At 35.5% G+C, this 23,015-nt stretch overlaps 1 protein-coding gene across 5 annotated transcripts in view; it reads left to right on the top strand.

Annotated features, from left to right (window-relative positions):
* LOC576527 (protein unc-13 homolog B) overlaps nt 1–23,015 on the top strand; it is a 56,089-nt gene that overhangs the window by 15,880 nt on the left and 17,194 nt on the right. For 2 of the 5 annotated variants that reach the window (XM_030976566.1, XM_030976564.1), the window contains exons 8-14: nt 6,897–6,971; nt 8,504–8,723; nt 10,282–10,302; nt 18,178–18,298; nt 19,962–20,252; nt 21,392–21,519; nt 22,150–22,268. In XM_030976566.1, coding sequence (XP_030832426.1) covers nt 6,897–6,971; nt 8,504–8,723; nt 10,282–10,302; nt 18,178–18,298; nt 19,962–20,252; nt 21,392–21,519; nt 22,150–22,268 — 975 coding nt within the window. Of the gene's footprint in view, nt 1–387; nt 446–4,875; nt 4,903–6,896; nt 6,972–8,503; nt 8,724–10,281; nt 10,303–18,177; nt 18,299–19,961; nt 20,253–21,391; nt 21,520–22,149; nt 22,269–23,015 lie in introns of all 5 variants that reach the window. The other 3 variants (XM_030976568.1, XM_030976565.1, XM_030976567.1) reach the window with 2 other exon arrangements.

Genomic DNA, 23,015 nt, shown 5'->3' with positions numbered 1-23,015 from the left:
AGCACCCTCTTAAATCTTAGCATAGAGTACATGCATATATGATTGATAGAGTACATGTATGTTGCATATTGATGAATGTATGTGAAGAGTTTAATTCCAAAAGAAGCTAAATCCACTTTTGATGAAGATTGAGTTATTGATATCAGAACATTGTTCACTTAAGTACCCGTCTTTCAACAAAATTATTGACCTAAATTTTGGAAGCAATTATGAAAAAAATGCACCTTGTAATGTCACTTTTCAATTTTTCTCTAAAGTTACAAAAATGGATTTAGCTCCTTTCGGAATTAAACTCTTCATATGTATTCTTCAGTCTTCAGTCTTCATTGATATGTCTTTGTCATCTTCATTCTTGTGTTTTTATTTATTTGTTTTCTCATGGCGTAGCCCTCCAGGATTAGACCTCCTGCCAGATATGTTACCTCGAAGAAAATCCATCCCGCTGGTGAGAGCAAAAGAGGAAAAGAGAGAGAGAAGGAGAGAGAGAGAGAGAGAGAGAGAGAGAGAGAACGAGCAATGGAAAAGAGAGAGAGAGAGAGAGAGAGAGAGAGAGAGAGGAAGAGATACATACATATAGAGAGAGAGAGAGAGAGAGAAGGGAAGAGATACAGATATATATATATATATAGAGAGAGAGAGAGAGAGAGAGAAAGAGAGAGCTAGAGAAGGGAAGAGATACAGATATATATATATATATATAGAGAGAGAGAGAGAGAGAGAGAAAGAGCTAGAGAAGGGAAGAGATACCGATATAGATAGAGAGAGAGAGAGAGAGATAGAAAGAAGGGAAGAGATACAGAAATATATATATATATATATATATATAGAGAGAGAGAGAGAGAGAGAGAGAGAGAGAGAGAGAAGGGAAGAGATACTGAAAGAGAGTTGTAGATAAAGGTTTTGATTTATTGATGAATTCTGTGATGTTATTGTTTGTAAATATGTATTGATGTAATGACACTGCATGCATTTCATACACATCTTCGTTCACTCATACATGTACTTGTAATTTTTTGTATAGATGTCATCCCGATGGTAGTAGTTTTGCATGCTTTAATCATCTTGTTCATACTCTCTTCTTAACTCATGTTTTAATGAATCCGACAGTTTAGATTAGTTGTTTGAACGTTAAAGGCTTGTTTCAGATATAGTTGGGTAAACCGCTGCAAAAAGAGCTGCCATGATTTTCTTAAACGTGTAAATGAATGGCAACTAAGTGCAACAAAGGACTTGAGAAAGCTCGTAAATTATTTTCACGTTTACCAGAAAACTCAACTTCTCTTTAATTCTGCTGGCTCTGGCGAACGTTTGATACTAATGTATAGACTGATACCTGCGCCAGAACAGGAAATACATTATTCATATAGCAAGGTTAATATGATGGGAAGGATAGTAATTGCATTCCAAACAAACCGAAGTCGGCTTGATGCTATAAATCCAGTGCATTAGTCAGAGCCACATTAGAAATCATTTAACAGCCCTATTTACGGATGTAATTATGTGAGGGCTGTAGAACAGATTGCCTTATTGATTAGAGGGCATCGTTAGTAATGTGATAGTCATAAAAATTTATATCCCCCTCCTCTCTCTCTCTCTCTCTCTCTCTCTCTCTCTCTCTCTCTATCCTGTAGTTATTGAGCCTTCTGGGGTATTACTAATCATAGGATGCAGGAATGAGGGTAGTGAGTGTCTTTAAGGGGAGTGGAATATGAAATTACATTGAAATAATATCTAGATATTGGTTTTTATACCCTTAAAAGAGCACGTTCATTGTAGATAACTGAGTTTCAGTGAGGCAATAAAAACGTTTCTTTTTTATATATCATCTTTAGTTGTAAAAAAGAACCAAAAGAACACACATAAGTTAGTCCAGGTTACTTATTTAAAAAAAAAAAATTACAGGACTATATGAAATATGAAATATGTATGTACAATAAAAGACGTAAGAGGTAAGATATTACAATGAAAGGAAATATACCTAAAAAGTATTTATGTGTACAAATTGAAATACACTGTATAATGTGTGTATAGGCTGGGGAGAGACAGACATTTCCATCTCTCAAATAGATGAAAGCGAGCTGTTTTATTCAGACCACTTCAATTTCTTACGCCATTTAATTTCATTTCGATTCTAGAATATGTCCAAATAATCTCAAACTTAGGAAGTTAAATGATTTTTTTTCTTCTCCTGAAAACCAGCTTTACTAAGTACTTGAGTATGTATCAAATGCAATGACGGCATGTAGAGGAATGTTTATGAGCGCCGCGTACTTCAATAAAAAGAGGATGAAGTCACGCACAACCATTTCCCTGGGGCCTGGAGATGTGTGAAAATTCATCTCACATTGCCGGTTTGATCACCTTTTTAGCGTCCTAAATGTAGGTCAAAAATTGATCCACATTTACAACTTAAAAATGAAAGAGGAGAGGGGGGGGGAGGCTCTAAAATAGCATAGCTCAGATTACATACATGTAGCGTAATATAGCATAGATAATAACCTTGTAAATTACTACTGCACACATGTATGTAGATTTTCACGTAGTCTTTGTCATTTCTACAGACAATTTTTTTGTTCGTGCAATGCTCATCTCTTCATAACTTTGTTAGCTTCATCAGATTCTGTTGATATCTTTGATCATTTATTTTGTGCAAGTGTTGAAATATTTGTTTTGTTCAATATCTCATTCTTCTTTCTCTGCTCTCTGCATGTTTGTTTGTCTGGTTGTAGTTGTCACACCTTAATTAATTTTTTTGTATGGTTTCTTTATGTCTCTGTATGATTAAAAAGGATTTCTGTCCCTATTGTTTTCAATAGAGCACTAAATATACATCTTTTAAATTTGCTTCAATTCATAAGGCAGCTATCCATTTGTCTTTTGTGTGTATGAGTGTGTGTAATTGGGTTTTTACATACGTCTGGGAACCGACCTTTAAGGTCACCATCCGAAAGACGTGACTCAGACGTGTCAGACAACGTGTCGTAGACTTTAATAGATATATCATTTTTAGAGTGTTTTTCCTGTATAGTTTTGTACATTTTTTCTTTCTTTTTTCCTAAATGCTTTGTCAAATATATATTATCAAGAACATATATACTTTGGCTGTATTTTATTTGAAAATCTTAGATTTTGTATTGACTGTAGATGCCTTATATTTTTTCTTTGGACAATATATTGGTGTAATTTTCTCCTATACCCCCACTCTCTTTGTATCTACCTATTATTCTGTACTAATCCCCTTTCCTCCATTAGTCCCATACTCTCTCACTCTCTCTCCACCCTTCTCCCCCTCTCCTCCCCCTCTCCTCCCCTCCTCCCCTCTCCTCCCCTCATCCCCTCTCCTCCCCTCTCTCTCTCTCTTTCTCTCTCTCATACTCTCTCTCTCTTTCTCACTTTAACATTTTTTATTATTTTTTCTTCATTATTTCTTTCCCTGTCTCCCTGCTACCCCTCTACCCATCTCCCTATTTTTCTTCCAATCTTTCTGTGCACCCCCCCCCCTCTCTCTCCCCTTATTCTTTCTCTCTCTCTCTCTCTCTCCCTCCCTCCCCCCCCCCCCCCCCTCCCTCACTCTCCCTCTCTCACCCTAACCCACATGTATACATCGAGTGTCCCTGACTGTCTCCTACCTCAATCGCTCTCTAATTACATGTTTGCAATCTATCATTACCCCCAGGCTACAAAACACCTGGTTGGTTTACCATGTTATTGATACGTCGTAAAACTTGTATCCTAGTTGTGACCTGGTTTTCTAAATCCATTCTCTGCCTGTTTCCCTTTAAATTCTCTTATACCATGCGTCCATCATTTCTAGCACTGTGACACACAAAAAGAAGAGTAGAAAATTAAATAAATGAACTAAAACCTCGATCCTCACCTTTTCTGCCTTTATTAGATTACCGTGAAAGAATAAATCTTTAGATCTATATTTGGGACATTTATACGGGACATTTGTACAAGACATTTGAAATAGTATATAGGAATGATATGGTGTTAAAAAAGGAACCTACTTATAACCTTTATGATTCAGATGATGCTGTACCTTGTTTTGGTACATGAACATTCGCTCTGTATCAATTGTATATTTACCACTGTTGTCCCAAACATCTGTTACATATTGTTTTTAAAAAATCATTTAGAGAGAATTCCCAAAACATATTCCTTACATTGCGCTTGTTTAAGGAGTTGTGAAGCTAAAGATAGACTTTGTATAGTGGGGGGGGGGGATTATATATTCATGAAAATTCTGGTCTATTCAAATTCCTAATTATTATTCTAAATTTCTATTATCTGCACTCACTTTTCTGTTTATTTGTCAACAATTATCACATATTGTGCTTAATGTCTGTCAGTGTCTTTCATTTTGTGACTGTGTGAAATTGTCCGGTTGGATATAATCATGTGTAGCAGTGTATGAATATTGAACATGTATTTATCTAGTAATTTTTGTGAAAAATGTTCATATCTGAAATAGATTACACACAATAATACCAGATTCAGTATTTTCAAATGAAAATTAAATGCGTATTTATGTCTATATTAATGAGGTTTTTGCATTATAATGTCCATATTTTCAATTCATGAGCATATTTAAAGCCAGGATTATAATTTACACGTATGATAAAGATAAAGATGCTCTTTACAACAAACACAATCCTGATCGTTTCATATTTGAAAACATGTTTTGCACATTTTTGTTTTGTGGTGGCTGCTCTATTCATGCAACATTGAATTCTCATTCTAAATGTTGCTCTATGTATTCACTAGTCTTGTTTAATGTAACCCATTTCTCATTATCTGTTCCAATTCCATTCTAACTCATTCTTATTTTCACTTATCAATCATTATCTTTATATCCACGACATGCTTACATAGGAGATTGGGGTCAAGAGCTTGTGTTGGGTAAGGGATGCTTTTTTATTTACCACTTAAAGATCAAAGTTGAGTTCTGGTCTTGTGATTGCATTATGAAAGAAACGGTGTGGAATCGATCAGAAAAGGTTGATCATCTAGCATATAAGTATTGGTGTGTACTGCAAGGTTCTGGAATCATCAAAATAATATAAAAAATTGGCCCAGTCTCGGTAAAGTTACAAGCACTGTACACAAAAAGATATATATGGGACTACAAGAACATGTGGCATAAAAATCTGTCCCGATTTTTATGATGTTACATGCCAATTTTAGAATATTCAGGCATTTGAAGGGCCATGCTTTTCAGGAAACGTTTTTCATCTGAAGCTCTTCCACACTTGCATAATACAATGATAACGTGCACAAATTATTTTTCACCTCTTACCAGAACTCAACCTTCTCTTTAATTCACTGTTTCATACTATTTCATAATTTTTGTCGAGAGCCGAAAGGGTATGACGTTATAGCACTTTACTTAACGTTGATGCCCCCTAGTTCTGGCCTAGTTATGCGAGATTGAATTGTGATTGCAAAGTATGCTCAACTCTCTTAACTGAACAATTAATACATTCACTACCACTTCATCACTCTTTGGAACAATGGATTTTAGTCAGAAAATTGTTAAATTACTCTGAGAGTAGGCGTGGTATTTATGACAAAAGGCTTTAATGATATAATTTTATTCGAACACGTCAGCGGTCATGGAAAATGATACACGACTTGAAGTTGACATGTGAGATTGAACACATGTATATGTAGTTATATATTGTCTGACAAGAGCCAGACTTGCGTGAAGTCTATGTCAAATCATATGAGATAATGCCTTTGTGGCTTTCATCACACGTGGGAGTAACGAGTATTCTGACAAGGTATCAAAGATACTCTGCCCATGAGCTTGCTACAGAAAGAAAGGTGTTAGAGCTGTATTAGATTGTCTTTGACATCGGACATGGATTTCAGCTATTGTGAATGGATTATGGGAGGGAGGTACAAAATAGCGGTAGTGGTTGAAGAAAAAGATGGAGCTAGATATGCAAACTGGATACTTAGAGGCTGTTCACACCGCAATGAGATAGCGCGGTCTATCGTAGCACCCCCTTTTTTTTAGCGCGCGCTAGATCGCGCTATCTCTCGTGGACCACCCCCAAGAGGTGCTCCAGTGGCACGCCGTTTTGGCTCGTCGTGGCTCGCTGTTGGGCAGACCGAAACAACGTTGTACCTTCCACAGCGCAGAGATAGCGCAGTCTAGCGCGCGCTATCTCTGCCGGTGTGAACAGCCTCAGAGTTACAAGGGATGGGTAAGTCAACTTTCGCTTACTCCATGTAGCAAAGCTGACTGCCAGGTAACACCTTTGGACCTTATTCGGAAATGTATTTAGTTGTATTTATTCTCTTATCAAAGTGCAAAGTTGGATGTAACATTAAGTTTGAGACAGTGACACAGTTGCATTGTTCAATCTCTCTGCCTTCTGCCTTCTGAATTTTATATGACTACCACTGCAAATAATAGAAAAGAAGACATTTTTTTGATATTCATCTTTAATTTTGTCATGTCCGCCGTGAAGTTTCTTTGCTAGTTTTACATCTTCATTAGATTCAGAACCAAGTCCAGGTCTAGACTGCACATCAAGCATGCAGTTCAGGTCTTGGTCTTTGATTTTGAGTCCAGGGCCCGTTGCACAAAACTTACCATCGATGGTAACTTTGCCATTAATGGCAACTACCATGGCAACAGGGCTCAACAGCCAATAAAAATCAAGGTTTCCATGGTAGTTACCATTGATGGCAAAGTTACCATCAATGGTAAGTTTTGTGCAACAGGCCCAGGTGTATGAATGTCAGCACAGCCATCCAGAGTCAAAGAGATCAGAGTTCACAGTGTTTTAAAACTTTCTTTAGGGTAGAGAGTTTATGAAATGCAGTTCCATAAAATCTTGTGCATTGAATTAATTTTTTGTACCTCTTTTCTTTCCTTGATAAAGTCGTTAGCTGTTATGAAGCGGCAACAAATGCCTTCGACAATGGTCAACAGGCAGTCATTGAATGACGAAGAATTGGTAAGATTGCACTTGTTTTTATATCATTTGATTTGATTTGATGTTCATCTCTCTCCCTATCTCTCTCTGTGTCTCTTTTCCTCTCTATCTTTTTCTTTCTTTCTCAGACTCTCAGTCTCTCTCTTTCTCTCTGCCTATTACTTATGTATGGTACACTCGCACATGATATATGTGACTTACATTATTAAACAGATTGACAGTTTAGTGAGTCTGTGAGTTTACAATCCTTTTCAAAAGATGATGAAACAAGAAAAGTATCTTTTTCTTTTAAAACCGAGCCCCTCAGGTTACGTTGTGAAAAGACAAAAGAATGGCATTACCAGGGCCAAGATATTCACAAGAATGACTGCTCGAAGAATTCATCCTGTATGGTCATTGGATACCTGTCATTGACAGGTGGTTATCTCATCAAATCAGCTCTCAATTAACATAAGAAAAAGGGGATCATGGGGGACCAACAGGCACCGATTAGGCATTGTTTGCTATATAGAGGGCGCAAGTAGCTATAAGTAGTGCAGTGGGGCTTTAAATGGATGGAGACTAAAGAAATGTAGAGGTGTCATACACAGTCAAATGGTTAATCACTTGGCTGGAAATGCAAAGGTCGTGGGTTCAAGCCCTGGCAGTGCACTTATGTCCTTGAGCAAGGCATTTTTATTGACATTGTTCCTCTCTATCCAAGTGTTACCATGGACCCATTTCACAAAACTTTTCATCAGTGACAAATGACAGTCTTTGTTATAAGCTACTGAAATCCTTGCTTCTGATTGGTTATCAGCAAATTTGTCACTTATTTTTGTAATTTGTGATTGAAAATAGTTTTGTGAAACAGGTCCCAGGTGGTAAATGGGCACCTGATAGAATGGGAATGTTGTTGTTGAATTAAAAAGTGACTTGCTGACATTCTCTCTAGAGAGTGGAGAATGCGCACTGTAATATGCAGAACAGTAATTGAATCCAGGGACCGGGGTAATAATACTACTTTCAGGGCGTTGGTTAATCGAGGGAAAAGTACTATTTAAGAAACAGGTATTATTATTGTAATTTTTAATATTATCATTATTATTAAACGGAGGGGTGAAAGATGTACTTAGGATAGAAGAGGTACTTGAAAAGAGAAAGTTTCAACAAGAGAAATTGGGTATCTTTGTCTCAGATTCTAAACAAGATCCTGGATTTAGCCCATGCTGCAATCATAATTATAAACCTTTCGGTCAGTCAGGAATCCCATGACTTTTACAAGCCGATCACGATTTTTATAACACTGCAGTCTATTGGGGGAAAAGAGTATGGTGAAACCGGTCTCTCAAAGATTTTTACTCTTTTGAAGCACTTCATTATCATTTTGAAGCACAATTTTGTTAGGGCTTCAATGATACATCATTTCACAGACACAAATATAACATGTACGTAGGGCCATGCATCTCAGAGTTCTAAAAATGGAAACATTGTTAAACAATGCCTTTAAAGAGAAGATGTACAAATGGGACCTCGGAGTAATTACAATGACCCTTTTTTTGTTGACCCTTCAGAAAAGCCACGTCTACAAGAAGACCCTACAAGCCCTGATTTATCCAATTTCCAGCACCACGCCCCACAACTTCGAGATCTGGACCGCCACCACGCCCACCTACTGCTACGAGTGTGAGGGACTGCTCTGGGGCATCGCCCGCCAGGGGGTGCGCTGCTCAGAGTGCGGGGTCAAATGTCACGAGAAGTGCAAAGACCTTCTGAATGCCGACTGCTTACAGCGTGAGTATTGCTTAGAAGGATGTGGCAAAATATGATTATTTAATTGTAATTATAATAATGATAATGAAAACGGTGCGTTGTATCAGATCGGGTAGGTACTAGTGATAGTTCAGTGACCTTTAAATCATTTTTTTGAGCGAGATCAACTAACATGAATGGAAATTGTCTGAAAGAGATTGATATAAAATGTATACATTTAGAAATCAAATAGGATACTCTTTGGTCCAATGATACAATGGACAAAACGCCTGAACCAAAGAGAATTTTGACCTTTTAAAAAAAAGGCTTGACAAGAAAATGAAGACGATGGAAAGTGTGCCCCTGAAAATTTTCCCCATCCCCTATTTTGTTTCATCCTTGCATCCTCCCCATTCAAAATTATTTGTGTTAACTTGATTGGCTGAGATTGACCTTCGACCTTTGATCCATTATCCCGCCGCCGAGTAATCCATTTCAACCATTTGAAATTTGTAGCATGTCTAATACCCAATCGCTCCGAATTTGAACCCACTTCCCAAGGCAGCGTTAACTTTCTTTCGATCGTATCAGGAGATTAAGGGAAAGGGGAATCAAAGTTTAATTTTCAGATAGAATATTGAATCCATTGATATGAGAAAAATATTAGATATTGGTTTGTCGTTAGTTGAAGATAACAAAAGAAGTTAATATTGCCCCTTCTATAACACATATACATAATGAAAATTATTTACTAATATAACGTTTGCCGTTCAGGTGATTGCGATCGTTACATTGAATCAAAATTATAATTTTTGGAGTTTGACCAGCCATTGTAAAATTATGGGACATGCAGTTTGAATTGTGATAGGTTCCTTCAGTGGTTGCTGAAGCTTTTTTCTGAGTTTGTTTGTGTTTGTGTTTGTGATTTGTGTTTATTTTAAGATATCATTGTAAACTCATGATGTTGCACACTGTCCCCTTGATTAAGCATTCAGAAAAAGTCTGATTTCTTGGTTTCTGACAAATATTTGTTCTTAAGAGTCTTAATTTGCCCAATGTCAAGACAAAATAAACAAGAAACTGCCCTGGAAGCTCTTTTTAAATTATTTTATTGTATTTTAATCATTTGTTTGCATTATCTGTAAAATTAAATTTAAACAAAAAACATGCAATCTCTTTTGGATCCAATTTTAAGAGATTTTGTTTATTGTTCCTGAACAGCTGGATCTATCATCATCTAGAGATGCTGAATTAAAATGATGTTGAAATAAAGAATAAAAGACACCATTAACCATCAATTCCTTAAACCATTGGGAAAAATGATCCTACAAGCATTTTTTTGAACAGATGAAAAAATAACTTATTATTGAACAGATGAAAAAATAACTTATTATTGAACAGATGAAAAAATAACTTATTATTCAATCTGTTTTGCAAAAGTTTCCTATAATTTCTCCTTACTGAAACTTCCTTCATCATAAATTATATTATCAAAATAAATCATAAACTAGAGTAGATGAAAGTATTTTGTAGAAAGGTAAATTCCTAATACTAACAATTACGCCCCCACCCCTCTCTGTATGTGTCTGTCATTTTACAGTTTTCATGACAAAGAAGAGCAGTAAGTTTTAAAAAACCTGTGTTTGATCTAAATATCTCTAGAGTCTTGTTTTTCTCTCTGCTTGCGCTACAGTGTTCTCTTCCCTCTCTGAAAAAGTCTGTAACCCTTGACCTCACCTTAATCGACCAATCACGTTCTATGTCTCTGACCTTCCATATCATCATCGTTTCTATGATTTTTTTACGATATCTTCAGTTTTATTTACAACCACGCACCTTCAACTTTTTCCCCAATTTGATGATCATGATTTATATTTTCCTTAAATTTTGGTTATATCCTGACACCTTTTAGGATTAAAACAGTGGCAAACTTTCTGTCCTTTAAACCACATTTTCTAAATCAATTGTAGTTTTGGAAATTCAATTTATCACAGTTGTTGTTTTTATCATAGTTGCTTGTTACATCTGAACCTGGTACACATAATTGGGAAACAAACCTTGTAAATTATGTAGGTTGTATCTATGCTTTAAATGGAAAACAATTGTGACGACAGCAGTTGAGAATTAGTAAAGAAACTATTTTTGACAAGCAATTTTAACACTGAAATTTCATCTATCTATCTATCATGTGTGTCCCTTGATTATACAGACAGAGCTAGGTGCGCATCTGCTATGATGATGGAAGGTAGACAACAAACCTGATTGGTTCATTAGCTTTACCATGCCCCTCCTTCTTTCCTAAACACATGCCTCCTTTGCACCCTGGCCACACCCCTTTACCCAAAGAAAATAAAATGCTTTCCTCTTCGTAATGCTGTAGAAATCTATATGCCGTCTTTTATTTTAGAATTTAGTTTATTTAACCCTTGCATTAAATCAAAGAATATGTTCATATGAGTTATATCTTTCATTAATTTCATTTATGTGATAGAATTATTGAGTTAAGTATAGACTTGAGATTCACACTTACAGGAAAAATTGTCATGGTACATGTATGCATGTTAACAATTTTTTAGTGACATATTGTTTTAAAATACCCTTACTATTATTTTATTGCATTTTGACGTTTCAAATTATATGTGAAATGATGAAACAGATTTCTCAGTATGAAACTGGTTTCTAATTGATGTGATTGCAAATCAATTTTTTGATAAATTCTATACCCAAAATACCTTTAATAATTGATTTTGTATAGCTTTGATTACTACACAGTTTCGGTATGATTTTTTTTGTGTAAGTTGTATAATTTTGCTGTCCTGTCATTTTTTCCTTTTAGACATGTTTTTAATAGACCTATATCTTTTTCTTTAATAGATTAATCATGTCTCCCGTGATGTTTTTCCTTATTTCACTAAAATACTTTGTCTGATTTGCCTGTCTGTGAGGAATTATGAATATGTAGAATATGCTCTTGTCTTAATGTGATTCTTAAGCTTGAAAGTACTAATTTCTGCTGTCATTTTCATGTCTATACCATCCTTTCATTCTCTTTATCTATGTTCAAGTTAAAAAAGTATTTTTTGCATTTTAAACTTGTTTGTTTATATTTTCAAATGTTATTTTACCATGCTCGTGGTCTATTGTATATATTTGCTTTGTTAAAGTTGTGATTGCTGCTTTTTTAGTTTTTGTTGGATAAACATTGCTTTTGAAAGTTTTTCTATAATGCCCAATGTTAAAGATTCATGGAAAACACCCGTTCCGGTTTTATTTGAATGATTTTGTTTTAGTCTTGATGTTTCGTCAAATATTTGGTAGACAATTTCAGATATAATTTATAGAGAAAGTAGCTTTGACGGAAGAGAGGAAATTGTTTTCTTTATATGTAAAATTCATTTCCTGCTTACACTTCTTTTCTATTTTTTTCTAGAAAAAAATATATTTCCTTCACCATATATGTTATTGTCCATCTAAAAAGAAATATCCCTGAATTCCATTTAGAGCTATTTGCAAGCCTTTAATTTATTTTATTGTCTCCCAAAGCTTGAGTAGTGATCACGTTTTATATTACCGGTATTGTACAAATTGATAAGTCAATATGGATGCTTCTTTCCTGACCTTCGTTCATGTATAGCATCTATTAGTCCATTGCCTATTGGAACCAGGTATTTGTGGTATTAAGCCTATGGGAATAAAACTATTCAGAAGTCAATGAGTTAATGGAAACCTAACCCCAAAGAATAAGTGTAGGTATTCTGAAAAACGAGACGTATTCCTGCCCTTTGATTTACAATATTCCTTACGAAAATGTACAAGAGATATATAAATGAAGATATTCCTGGCATGATGTGATGCCTTTAAGCATGACATGGGCGCAGCCATTTACTTGAAAATGTGACGTACCAGTGAAGTTGTACATGTATCATGCACCAAGCTTTAGTTGGAAATAACGAAACCTTTACTTTTCAATGAGGAAAAATCGTAACCGAGAAGATAGAAATTACATGTATATGTGGTGAAAATAAATAACAGGGGAACAAATGTAACTAAATTCATTTATAAATACTACACTATAGTATAGTAGTTGACAAATCATTTCATTGGTGAGAAACCTTCACCCCAGAAGAGCACCAACTAATTTTTGCACTTTGCGTTCTGGCAATTGTAGGACGGTACAATAAAATCAGGTAAATGATATGCTTCATCACCACACACGTCTGGGAAGGAAGCATCCATAAATTTGAATACATTTACTTGATAAACAACTTCGCATAGTATGTCATGTTATCAAGATAATGGCAATGCCCATGTCGTGCTGAGATACTACATTATTCTTGCATTATACCTCTCTCATACATTTTGGTGAGGAATCTTGTATACTAATGGGCAATAATATAAAAGATCTCTCAGAATAAGTAAAGTCATTTCTTGGGGTTCGGTTTCCTTTAAGATTGCATCACGCATTGCAGTGTTGGGTTGTTTTCATCCAGTATGAAGCAATACTAATTTGTCTCACATGGGGACAATGGTTATTCAGAGATGCCAACCAGTACGATTAAATCGTATTTAGTACGATAATAAGAGTAAAATACGATCTTAAAATCTTAAAATACGATTTTTCATCTCCCCCCCCCCCCCCCAAAAAAAAAAACACAAAACAACAACAACAACAATTTAAAAAAAAAAATTTTGTTGTTGTTGTAAACCCATAAAAACAGCGGAATCGCATAGAAACATGTACAAGTGAACCCCTGTAACCCCAACAAAAAGTTTGCTTTACTATTTACTCATTAAATTTTATTGAAAGAGCAAACATTTTTCTGCAATTTTACTGGCCCGGGGCTGACGGGCCAGTGGTAGTGTTGAGTTTTCATGAAAATCTTATTTTTCTCTCCAAAATCTGATTTTTTTTTTTTTTAGGATACTCAGTCTGTTTTTTTTTGTGTCAAGAGGTTGGCATCTCTGGTTATTGAGGGCTTAACTCAACAAAGCATGCTCCCCCCCCCAAAAAAGAATTATCCCTGTGGATCCTTGAAATGTAGCAATGTCCTTGTGCAGATGGTTTCCCAACATTTCGATCAGGAGCCCTAGGAAAAAAAGTGTGGGCCCTTAATTGGTAACCTTCACTGCTACCAATCGCAATGAAGGCATTGATGAACAGCAATGATAATCATGCATGTTTTTACTGTCTATCCCATGAGCGTGCGAGACGATTGACGAATCACAGCCATGTTGGTTAGTCCGTGCTATTCACCACCTCGCTATGCTTCCCGCCATACTCTTCGGGAAGGGCGACTTAGCCGAGAAAGAAGCGGAACACCGTCAAGAAGATCGTTGTGACATAGTCATGGTCATTAATGACGAGGAAGATGAGGAGGAGGAGGATGTGGTTGTCATTGAGACAATGGAAGAGGAATTTGAAGATGCGGAGAATTGTGTCGACGATGGTAAAGTTACAGGATGTTGGTGGCGGGAATGGCATCTAAATCTTGCATCTTTGCTGTTGCCTCCAGGGTTGGCTTTGCAGGGTCCTTCATCGTAGATTTAAAAAAATCTTCATGCTACAATGATTTCTCTTTCTAAAGGTCTTCTTCTTCCGGTTAACTTTCAAATAGACTCTTCTTTCAAATGTTTCCAGTTTTAAATGGTCTTTAGGTTCTTACGGTCTTTCACTATTGGTCTTCCTTTTGTAGGTCTTTTATTTTTGATAGTCCAATCTTCCTACTTTCCCATTTTCCTGTTTTTCACATCCCATTCATTAAGAAACCATTTTACAAGAAATCTGCACACAGGTCTTCCTTTCCTGGTCAGAAATTTTGAGCAGCTTGCTAAACTGAAATAGTTTTGAAAGACAAATGAGATCATCGAGCACCCTCTAGAATAGTAGTTTCTCTTCTGTTCATCCACTCATCTACCTCATTCCATGTTTTGACTCACTTTTCCTGCATGAAGTGTAGGTTAATTAAGCCTCATTCCCTCCTGTCACAATTAACTGCCTAAGAAAACATCCACAGCAAAATAAAAACAATCCTATAAATATTTGGCAAATTGAGGGGAAAATGCTCCTGTACATATCAAAGGGTTCAAAGTTCACTATGCTACTGTCATATTATTTTTGTCATGGCATTTTTAGGCAGTTTACAATATGATCTGTTGATGACAGAGGCCTTGATAGCCATGAATTATGTATTTCTCCCTTGCAATAAAAAATAAATAAAATAAAAAAAACATTGATCATATTTTTTTAACCAAAATGTTTTTGCCTTCAGGTATGAAAATATAAATATGTCTTTATTATCCTTGAAAGAAAATCATATTTGGTTCCAAACCTTAGCTTAATGGACTTGAAATTTATTTTTTTATAATTTAAAAAAAAGGCATCAAACCTCAAAAGTTAATCTATAGGGTTGAGGGCCATTAAGCTCAAACAGTTAATTTATTTTCAAAGAATTTAAATTTTCTGGTATTAAATCTGGTATTTAACTTCTGACAGAAATGTTCACTTTTGTTGGTGTTTGTCTATCACCTCACATAGAAATAGTCATTTTGATTTCATTGGAAAGAAATTATAGTTGTGCTGATGTAAACTCGGTCCTCTGTTTCTTGTAAAATCATCGCTATTGCTATCATTTTGATCATGATTGTTTAATCCTTAAGTGCTTTACCCTATGCATACAAGGGGTTCAGACTAAATCAACTTTATTTAAATGTGCAAAAAATAAATCAAAATCATTAGTTCTTTACTCTCAGTATCACCCTCACCATCATCATCATCCCCACTATCATCACTACCATCATCATCATTCTTATCATTTTAATCATCATCATCATCATCATCATCATCATCACCATCATCATCATCATCGCTACCATCATCATCCCCACAATGAATTGTCATCATTTTGTCATTCATTGTTGCTTTCTTTGGCAACTTGCTCACTTCATATACGTTTTTTTCCTCCATCTTTATTGTTCATCAGTCGTCGATCAACATGCAGCAACACAGGTATTTCCTGTTCATTATTCAGGGAAAGAAGAAACTTGGCTGCTTTTATGAATGGGGGATTTCAAATCGAGTTGTCGGTATTATAGTATGGTTGCTCATGCAGCCAAAATCTCTTAAAGGGACTGGGTATCTTTGCCTCAGATTCTAAACCAAATCTTGGAGTTAGCTCATGCTGCAAACATAATTATAAACCTTTAGGTCAGTCGAGTATCCCATGACTTTTTGCAAGCCGATTGTCTGTCTGATTATTAAGATATTAATGATTGGAATTCGAAATTTCATAAACCATTTTCCCAATGTTTTTTATACCACTACAGTGTATTGGGGAAAATGAGTATGATGAAGATTTTTATATTTTTGAGGCACTTCATGATTATTTTGAAGCACAATTTTTGTAGGGCTTCAATATTAAACCATGTCACAGACACCTAATTAAGGCCATGCATCTCATATTTGTAAAACTGGAAACACTGTTAAACAATGCCTTTAAACCTAATTTTGTTAATGATATTATTCATATTTACCTCCCTCCCAATCTGTACCTACTGAAAATATCTCTGAGGTGTAGGTATGCCATATGACACTCGACTTGAAATCACCCCAAATTGCTTCATGATAACTCGGTGCTCTTTCCCTTGAGGTTGGTCTAGGATGGTTTGGTTCGTCACATAGATTTCTCTTCTTCCAGCTTGGCTCTCTTCCTTCGACATTGGCTGGTGAACCAAGGGTTCCTCTTGAATAATTCATCTCATGAATAATTCATCTCATGTATATTCATGTGTGTCCGGGACGTAATCTCTCTTTCTAATTTCCTTGATTGGTGTGAGGGTTCACAGATCTTTCTGCTTCTGATAATTTAATGATTGAAATAGCTTAGCGAAATGAAGTGCCACACGAAGATGCCTCTAAAATGCAAAATGCGTAGTTGTTGGAAAATCATATTTTTATGCCTTTGAGGTAGTAATAATCTCTACTTCCTTGATTAGACTAAATATTACCACCAAAAAAAAAACTCAATAAAAAATGTAAAATTACAACAAAAAAATTCACCTATGTCATTAACTATTACGCCTTTGTGCATTCCGGACGCGTCTTCTTGTGCCGTGACATTTCGCTAGGCTACTCAATGAAGGTTTATGGAAGTTAAAGATAAACTTGAGTTCTGGTAAAAAAAAAGAAAATGAATTCTCTCAGAATCAAACGAAACTTACACTGAATGTTCAGGATTACAAATAAATGTCATGAGCCAAACAATTTTGAAAGAAAATGTATACTGGCTGAGAAATGAGCATAGAAAGATAAGAAAATCAGGTAGTACTAGCCCCGACAACATTTGTGTGGTCCCATATACATCTTTCTGTGTACAGTGCTTGTTACTTTTCCAAGACTGGGCCAAATTTATTATGATTTTGATGAGTCCAGAACCTTGCAGTGCACACCAATACTTACATGCTACATGATCAACTTTTTCTGATCCATCCCACACCTTTTCTTTCGTCATGCAATCACATGACCAGAACTCACCTTTATCTTTAAATGGAACAAGGCTGAAGCTGTATTTTTGCCATTCTTTCTAGACACTAATTGGAAAACAGTCTATCTCTAAATAGCCATTAACTATACATGTATTTCTAAAGTTGTTGTAGAAGAGGCTTAATGAGAAAACGCCAGCTTTCATTTTCCAATCAGTTTCTTTTATCTCGCCCACCTCTCTCTTCAACAAGAAGGTTAGATCATTTTTCTATTGATATGACATTTGCTTTGCATGAAATTGCTGTATTCTGCCCCAACAGATATGGTGTAGATGCAGAGTAGTTTAAATAGACACAGAACTGGCTGAAATGCAATGTAAATGATTAATTCTTATTGTAGGAGAATACTATTGTTATAGTATATTGATGAATCTCTGTGCTGGTAATATTTGTATTTGTATTCTTGTTTTTTTTTTTTTTATTATAGTTTCAATGTTTCCTGTTATATTCAAACTTTAAACAAAAATTGTATTTGTTCTCTGTCTGTCTTTAGTTTTGAAGTATTCCCTTCGATCCTTATTTCTTTATTTCTATTCTATATGTTATCTTTTATCTGTAATTTTAATATATTTCTCTTGTATTTTAATTTCTGTGTCTCGGAAAGAGCCTATTTATAATTTGTTTTTCGGATGGAATCCTGATTATGAACTGTTTTAATTAAGCCTATCTGCACGTGCTTAGAATTTAGCATTTATTCATCTTTTAAATTTCCGTGAATAGTGAAATGTATTGGTTATAACCATTGTATTTGAATTTTGTACTTAAACTTTTGGCTATGGGAACAGGGTAATCCTTGTATTAAGCCTATGGGAATAAGAAAATTCTGTAGTCTTGGGGTTAATGCTTTTATAATTTGGTCATTAGTGCAGAAACTTCTCATTGCCTGGAGCGGTCTGGCATAGAAAACATTTTCCTTGTTTTATGTGGATATGTTTTGTTGATACTATTGGACAAACAGGAGCGGCAGAGAAAAGCTCCAAGCATGGTGCCGAGGACAAGACTCAAAACATCATCATGGCTATGAAAGATAGGATGAAGATTCGGGAAAGGAACAAACCAGAAATATTTGAGATGATTCGGTAAGTTTAAAGTTGAAGATTCTAAATGAATGAGTAAATGACAAGCTTAAAATTTGAATTGATTTGGTAAGTAAACAGACTAATATTTAAGATGATTTAGTAAGTTTAAAGTTTATCTGTGTCCAACATTTGCTCATGCATGACACATTACACTGCCTTTATAATAAGAAAAAAATGCAGCAGACTATTAAAAAGAGAAGTTTTATTCATAAAAGAATGCAAGTTGGGACCAAACAGGAACTTGCACACAACAAATGCCCTAACACATACTTACTTTACTTTATAATACCTTGTATGTATATGATACAGAGATATGAACCCAACTATAATGTCATTTTTATTTTCCACAAAAGTTTCTTTAAAAGGCAGTTTAGCATGTTATATGCAAAAGGGAACTTAAATGCATGTTGAAAGATAAGTCCGAAGTGTGATGGAAGGCAATATTATATGGGTTATTAAAAAGGTATTGATTGATTTTTTTTGATATTACAAATGCACTTTTGAACTCGTTTTCTACTTTGGTCGACTATGGCAGGAGCAGTGGTCAGCCACAGCTGTCTTTTGGCACACCATGCAATACATACTTAGTCTTGTGTTCTATTGTGTGCAAACCGTGTCCCTTGTAGAATTCAATACTTTTATTAGTGGTGACAGCGGTGGGATATGTAGTCTTGGGTTTTACTCCATAGTGAATAAAAAAAATCAAAAGATGTCTGCGGTGGAATAGAATTATTATTCTTTTAGTATTCTTATTAGAAATGAACGACGATTGCGACACCCATGCAACAAATTCCAGATTTTTCTTCATTTCACCCAAAATTATGAATCCTTCCAAGTGACCATTGATATATATGGAAAAAATTACTAACTGCCCTTCACCAATTTTTTATTAAGTGTTTGTATTAGTATTTGGCTTGAAAATGTTGTCAGTAAGTCCATATTCCATGAATTCCATATTTGATGAGACGTTTTCAAATAAAGTCACATTTGGGATTACAGGCCAAATTTCTATTATTGTGCTATTCTTTGAATTATTAGATTATAGATAACATTAACAAATTCCCGTTTGGGATTCCATGTGACGACTGACTATTATAGACCATGTCAGAGACAAAATATTTATGAATCATGATGGTGTTGTGTAATATACTGGAGGCTACCTACTGCACATCATTGTTTTGCCTACGTAAAGAAGCCATACAGCTTGACGCACAAGGACGTCAAAGCTTTGTCCACTCCTCAGTAATTGACTCTAATAGAGGTAGAATAGTAATTAAAAATCAGCAGCATCAGAATTACTTCTAATCATATTACTATCAAGAAGGATTAGTGTAGGAATTCCTGATGATACAGAGGTGTTAAGTAGAGCATACTCAGACTTACTTTACCATTCCTCCAGTAGACCTCATCCTCCAGGTTTGAGATTCATGTCTGCTTGTTTTATTAGCACACATGAATCTGAAATTCACTCTGCATGTTATTGTTTGCGATTAACTCTTCGCCAGCTTTGATCGTCCGAGAGAATAAACAGAACTGCCATAGTCAACTTTTATCACTTGCGTGATATACCCCAAACAACCTGGCAGTTCTGAGCTTCAATCCATTGCAGATAAAGATTTAACGTACCGATACTGATCATGTCTTCTTTCATTCCGGCTTGCAGGGAGGTTTTCAACACTCCGCCTCAGCCCCACTCAGGGCACATGAAGGCGGTCAAGCAGTCGGTGCTGGACGGCACATCCAAGTGGTCAGCCAAACTTGCCATCACTGTGGTCAGCGCTCAGGGTCTCATTGCCAAGGACAAGACTGGGACGAGCGACCCCTACGTCACTGTTCAGGTGGGCAAGGTCAAGAAACGGACGCGCACCGTTCAGCAGAACCTCAACCCCGAGTGGAACGAAAAGTTTTTCTTTGAGTGCCACAATTCCTCAGACAGGATCAAGGTCAGAGTATGGTGAGTCATTAAACTGCACAGCATTTTTATCATGAAAATTTTTGGTTTTAAACTATATCCATATTGATTACATGTGCATGTAATTTTACTTTGATTGATATTTGTTTTGTACATCATATTTAAGTCCCATTGAGGCTATCTTTGTTTTTTGAAATTCAAAACAGCTTCATAAATATCATCAAAGTCTGATATACCATTTATAAATTGTAAAGCGCTTTGAGAGGGCCTTCAATCCTGAAATGCGCTATAAAAGAATGAACTATTATCATTATTATTATATTAAAATTTTATTACAAACCATCATGAAGAGCATGCCGAGTGAATTCCTCATTTTGATATACGTTTGTGTTTTTGGTCGAGTCATATGCCTATCAGGTTCTCTTCTGCACCTGGGTGAAGAATAGCAATTATAGATTCATGTCTGATCAAAAAGGACATTATGTGCCAGACTGCGTTTTGAACCCTCAACATTTTGACTAAAAATTCAATGTTTGATGATGCATCCCCATTTGTTGAATATTTGCTTTTAATAAAGCTTATAAGCCATAGATTACAATTATATCAATTATATGTATGCCATTTTAGTGTCTGTCAGAGGAGTATCAGCTCTCTGAAAACTCAAAATCTAAAGCTTTGAAAATTGGAAGTTGTTGACCTAAAAACTTGCTATCGACTTGATGACATGACCATGACTTTGCATTAATTAAGCATGGCTCATCGCCTCAGCTATATAGGTAAAACGATCTGGTCCATATGTTATGTCGTCACTGTAACTTTGGCAAATTTGACCCCTGTTGACCAGTAATTTGAACGTGTGTGGAAAATGAGGTTTTAATTTGCTTTTGTGCAATAATGAAAGGATAAATACTTTTTATTCCTTTTTATTTGTATTCTACATTCTTTTAGTTTTCCATATATATCAAGTTGTATTCTCATCGGATAGGGTCTTAAAATTTCTCCATGAGCCAGAGTAATTTATGTTTACCATTTGAGTAATGCATGTTTAACATTTACATCATTTGAGCTTTTTGGTGCAGGATGTTGTGTAGGATTTTAATTGCCTCTGATTGAGATATCCATTGTAATCTGTTAGTCATCTCTTTACTAATGAGTCCTTGTCCATCTTATCCCATTCCCAGGGATGAAGATGATGACCTGAAGTCCAAACTCATGCAGAAGTTGACGAGAGAGTCAGATGACTTTCTTGGCCAGACAATCATCGAAGTGAGGACATTAAGCGGTGAAATGGATGTCTGGTATAATCTAGGTAAGTTCATGGAGGCTTTCATGAATTATACTTTCAGAATATCAGGAAATTCATGTTTGCAAAATACTTGTATTAAGTTTTACAAATTGCATTTTTATATACCATTGTTCCACAATTGCAAGAACATATTGAACTGTCAATCAAACGGTGATGCAAAAGAAGAATACATAGATGGTAATAGTGATTCCTTTGGAACTCTTCTGGGAATAATGTTTCTGATTTCAAAGTCATTTGTTCAAGGGTTTCACTAGATTCCTTATGAACATCAAAGTTTCACTTATTATTGATTTATTTGTATAATATCTATTCCCTATTTCTTTCTATTTTATTTTATTTTCCAAATCAATAAACAGTTTTGCTTTATAGGGTATGTAAAACGGTGGAATTACACGTTTATAAACTGTAAAATCTTGGAAATAAAAAGTCACCGATCCTTTAACCTTAAGTATATGTAGGTGACTCTGATTAAATATCCAACATAGTCTTGATAATTCATTGGTTTCCTTGGTTGACAAGATACTTGGTATAATATTAGATTTTTTAAATTATATTTTGCTCAAGATAGTATCCATGCATAGACAGATATATGAGTGTGATCTTATGAGCTTTCTTATTAACTTTGAATTGCAGAGAAAAGAACAGACAAATCAGCAGTCTCGGGTGCCATCAGGTTGCATATATCAGTGGAGATAAAGGGAGAGGAGAAAGCAGTGGCCCCATACCATGTACAATACACCTGTCTTCATGAGGTAAGGTTTAGACAGTTGTGAGTCACCGGTCATTTTTAATAGATTTGGGACATATCCCACCACTGCCACTGACCCAATATTATACAAATATTTAATGGTATTAGAGTTAATAGTATACAAATAATACACATCGGTGAGGGCATTAGTAAGAATTATCCACACGAGGTACTTTTGGAACAGTCTAACACGCCCGAGGCGATAGCCAAGGGCGTTTGGACTGTTTTGAAGGTACCAAGTGTGGGTAATTTTACTAATGCCTGAAAAAAATGATGTGTATTATTTGTTTTATAAGATTATGTTTTATTTTGTTTTATAAAATGGTGTTTTCTAACATGATTTTGATAATGACCGGTCATTACCCAAATTACGCGCGATTACGCGTTAGGCAAAATAAATGCCCGGTCACGTGTACGCTTTCAACCAATCATTTGATTAGGATCCACGTCATCATCTTATAATTAAAACTATTGACTGGAGATGAACTCAAAACTGTACTGTGCCTTCAGAGGGTCATTTCTGTGTTTCAAGATCTCCAAGGGACTATAGATATGATTATTACCCAACAAATAAGCAGTCGGTATATATCCTAAAAAAGGGATATTTTGGAGGAAAATAATGCCTGTCAGAAAGTTTTATTTGTATGAATTTACCTTAACCCTCTCCTCTACACCCACTCCCTCTACCCTTAAGCATTTAGTCTGCAGGACAAGATAAACTAACTAGTATCATACCATAATTTGTTCTTGA

The sequence above is a fragment of the Strongylocentrotus purpuratus genome, unplaced genomic scaffold, assembly GCF_000002235.5.
Source record: "Strongylocentrotus purpuratus isolate Spur 01 unplaced genomic scaffold, Spur_5.0 spur5_scaffold_9, whole genome shotgun sequence".
Taxonomy (NCBI): Eukaryota; Metazoa; Echinodermata; class Echinoidea; order Camarodonta; family Strongylocentrotidae; genus Strongylocentrotus; species Strongylocentrotus purpuratus.
This window is presented reverse-complemented; position numbering and strand designations above follow the sequence as displayed.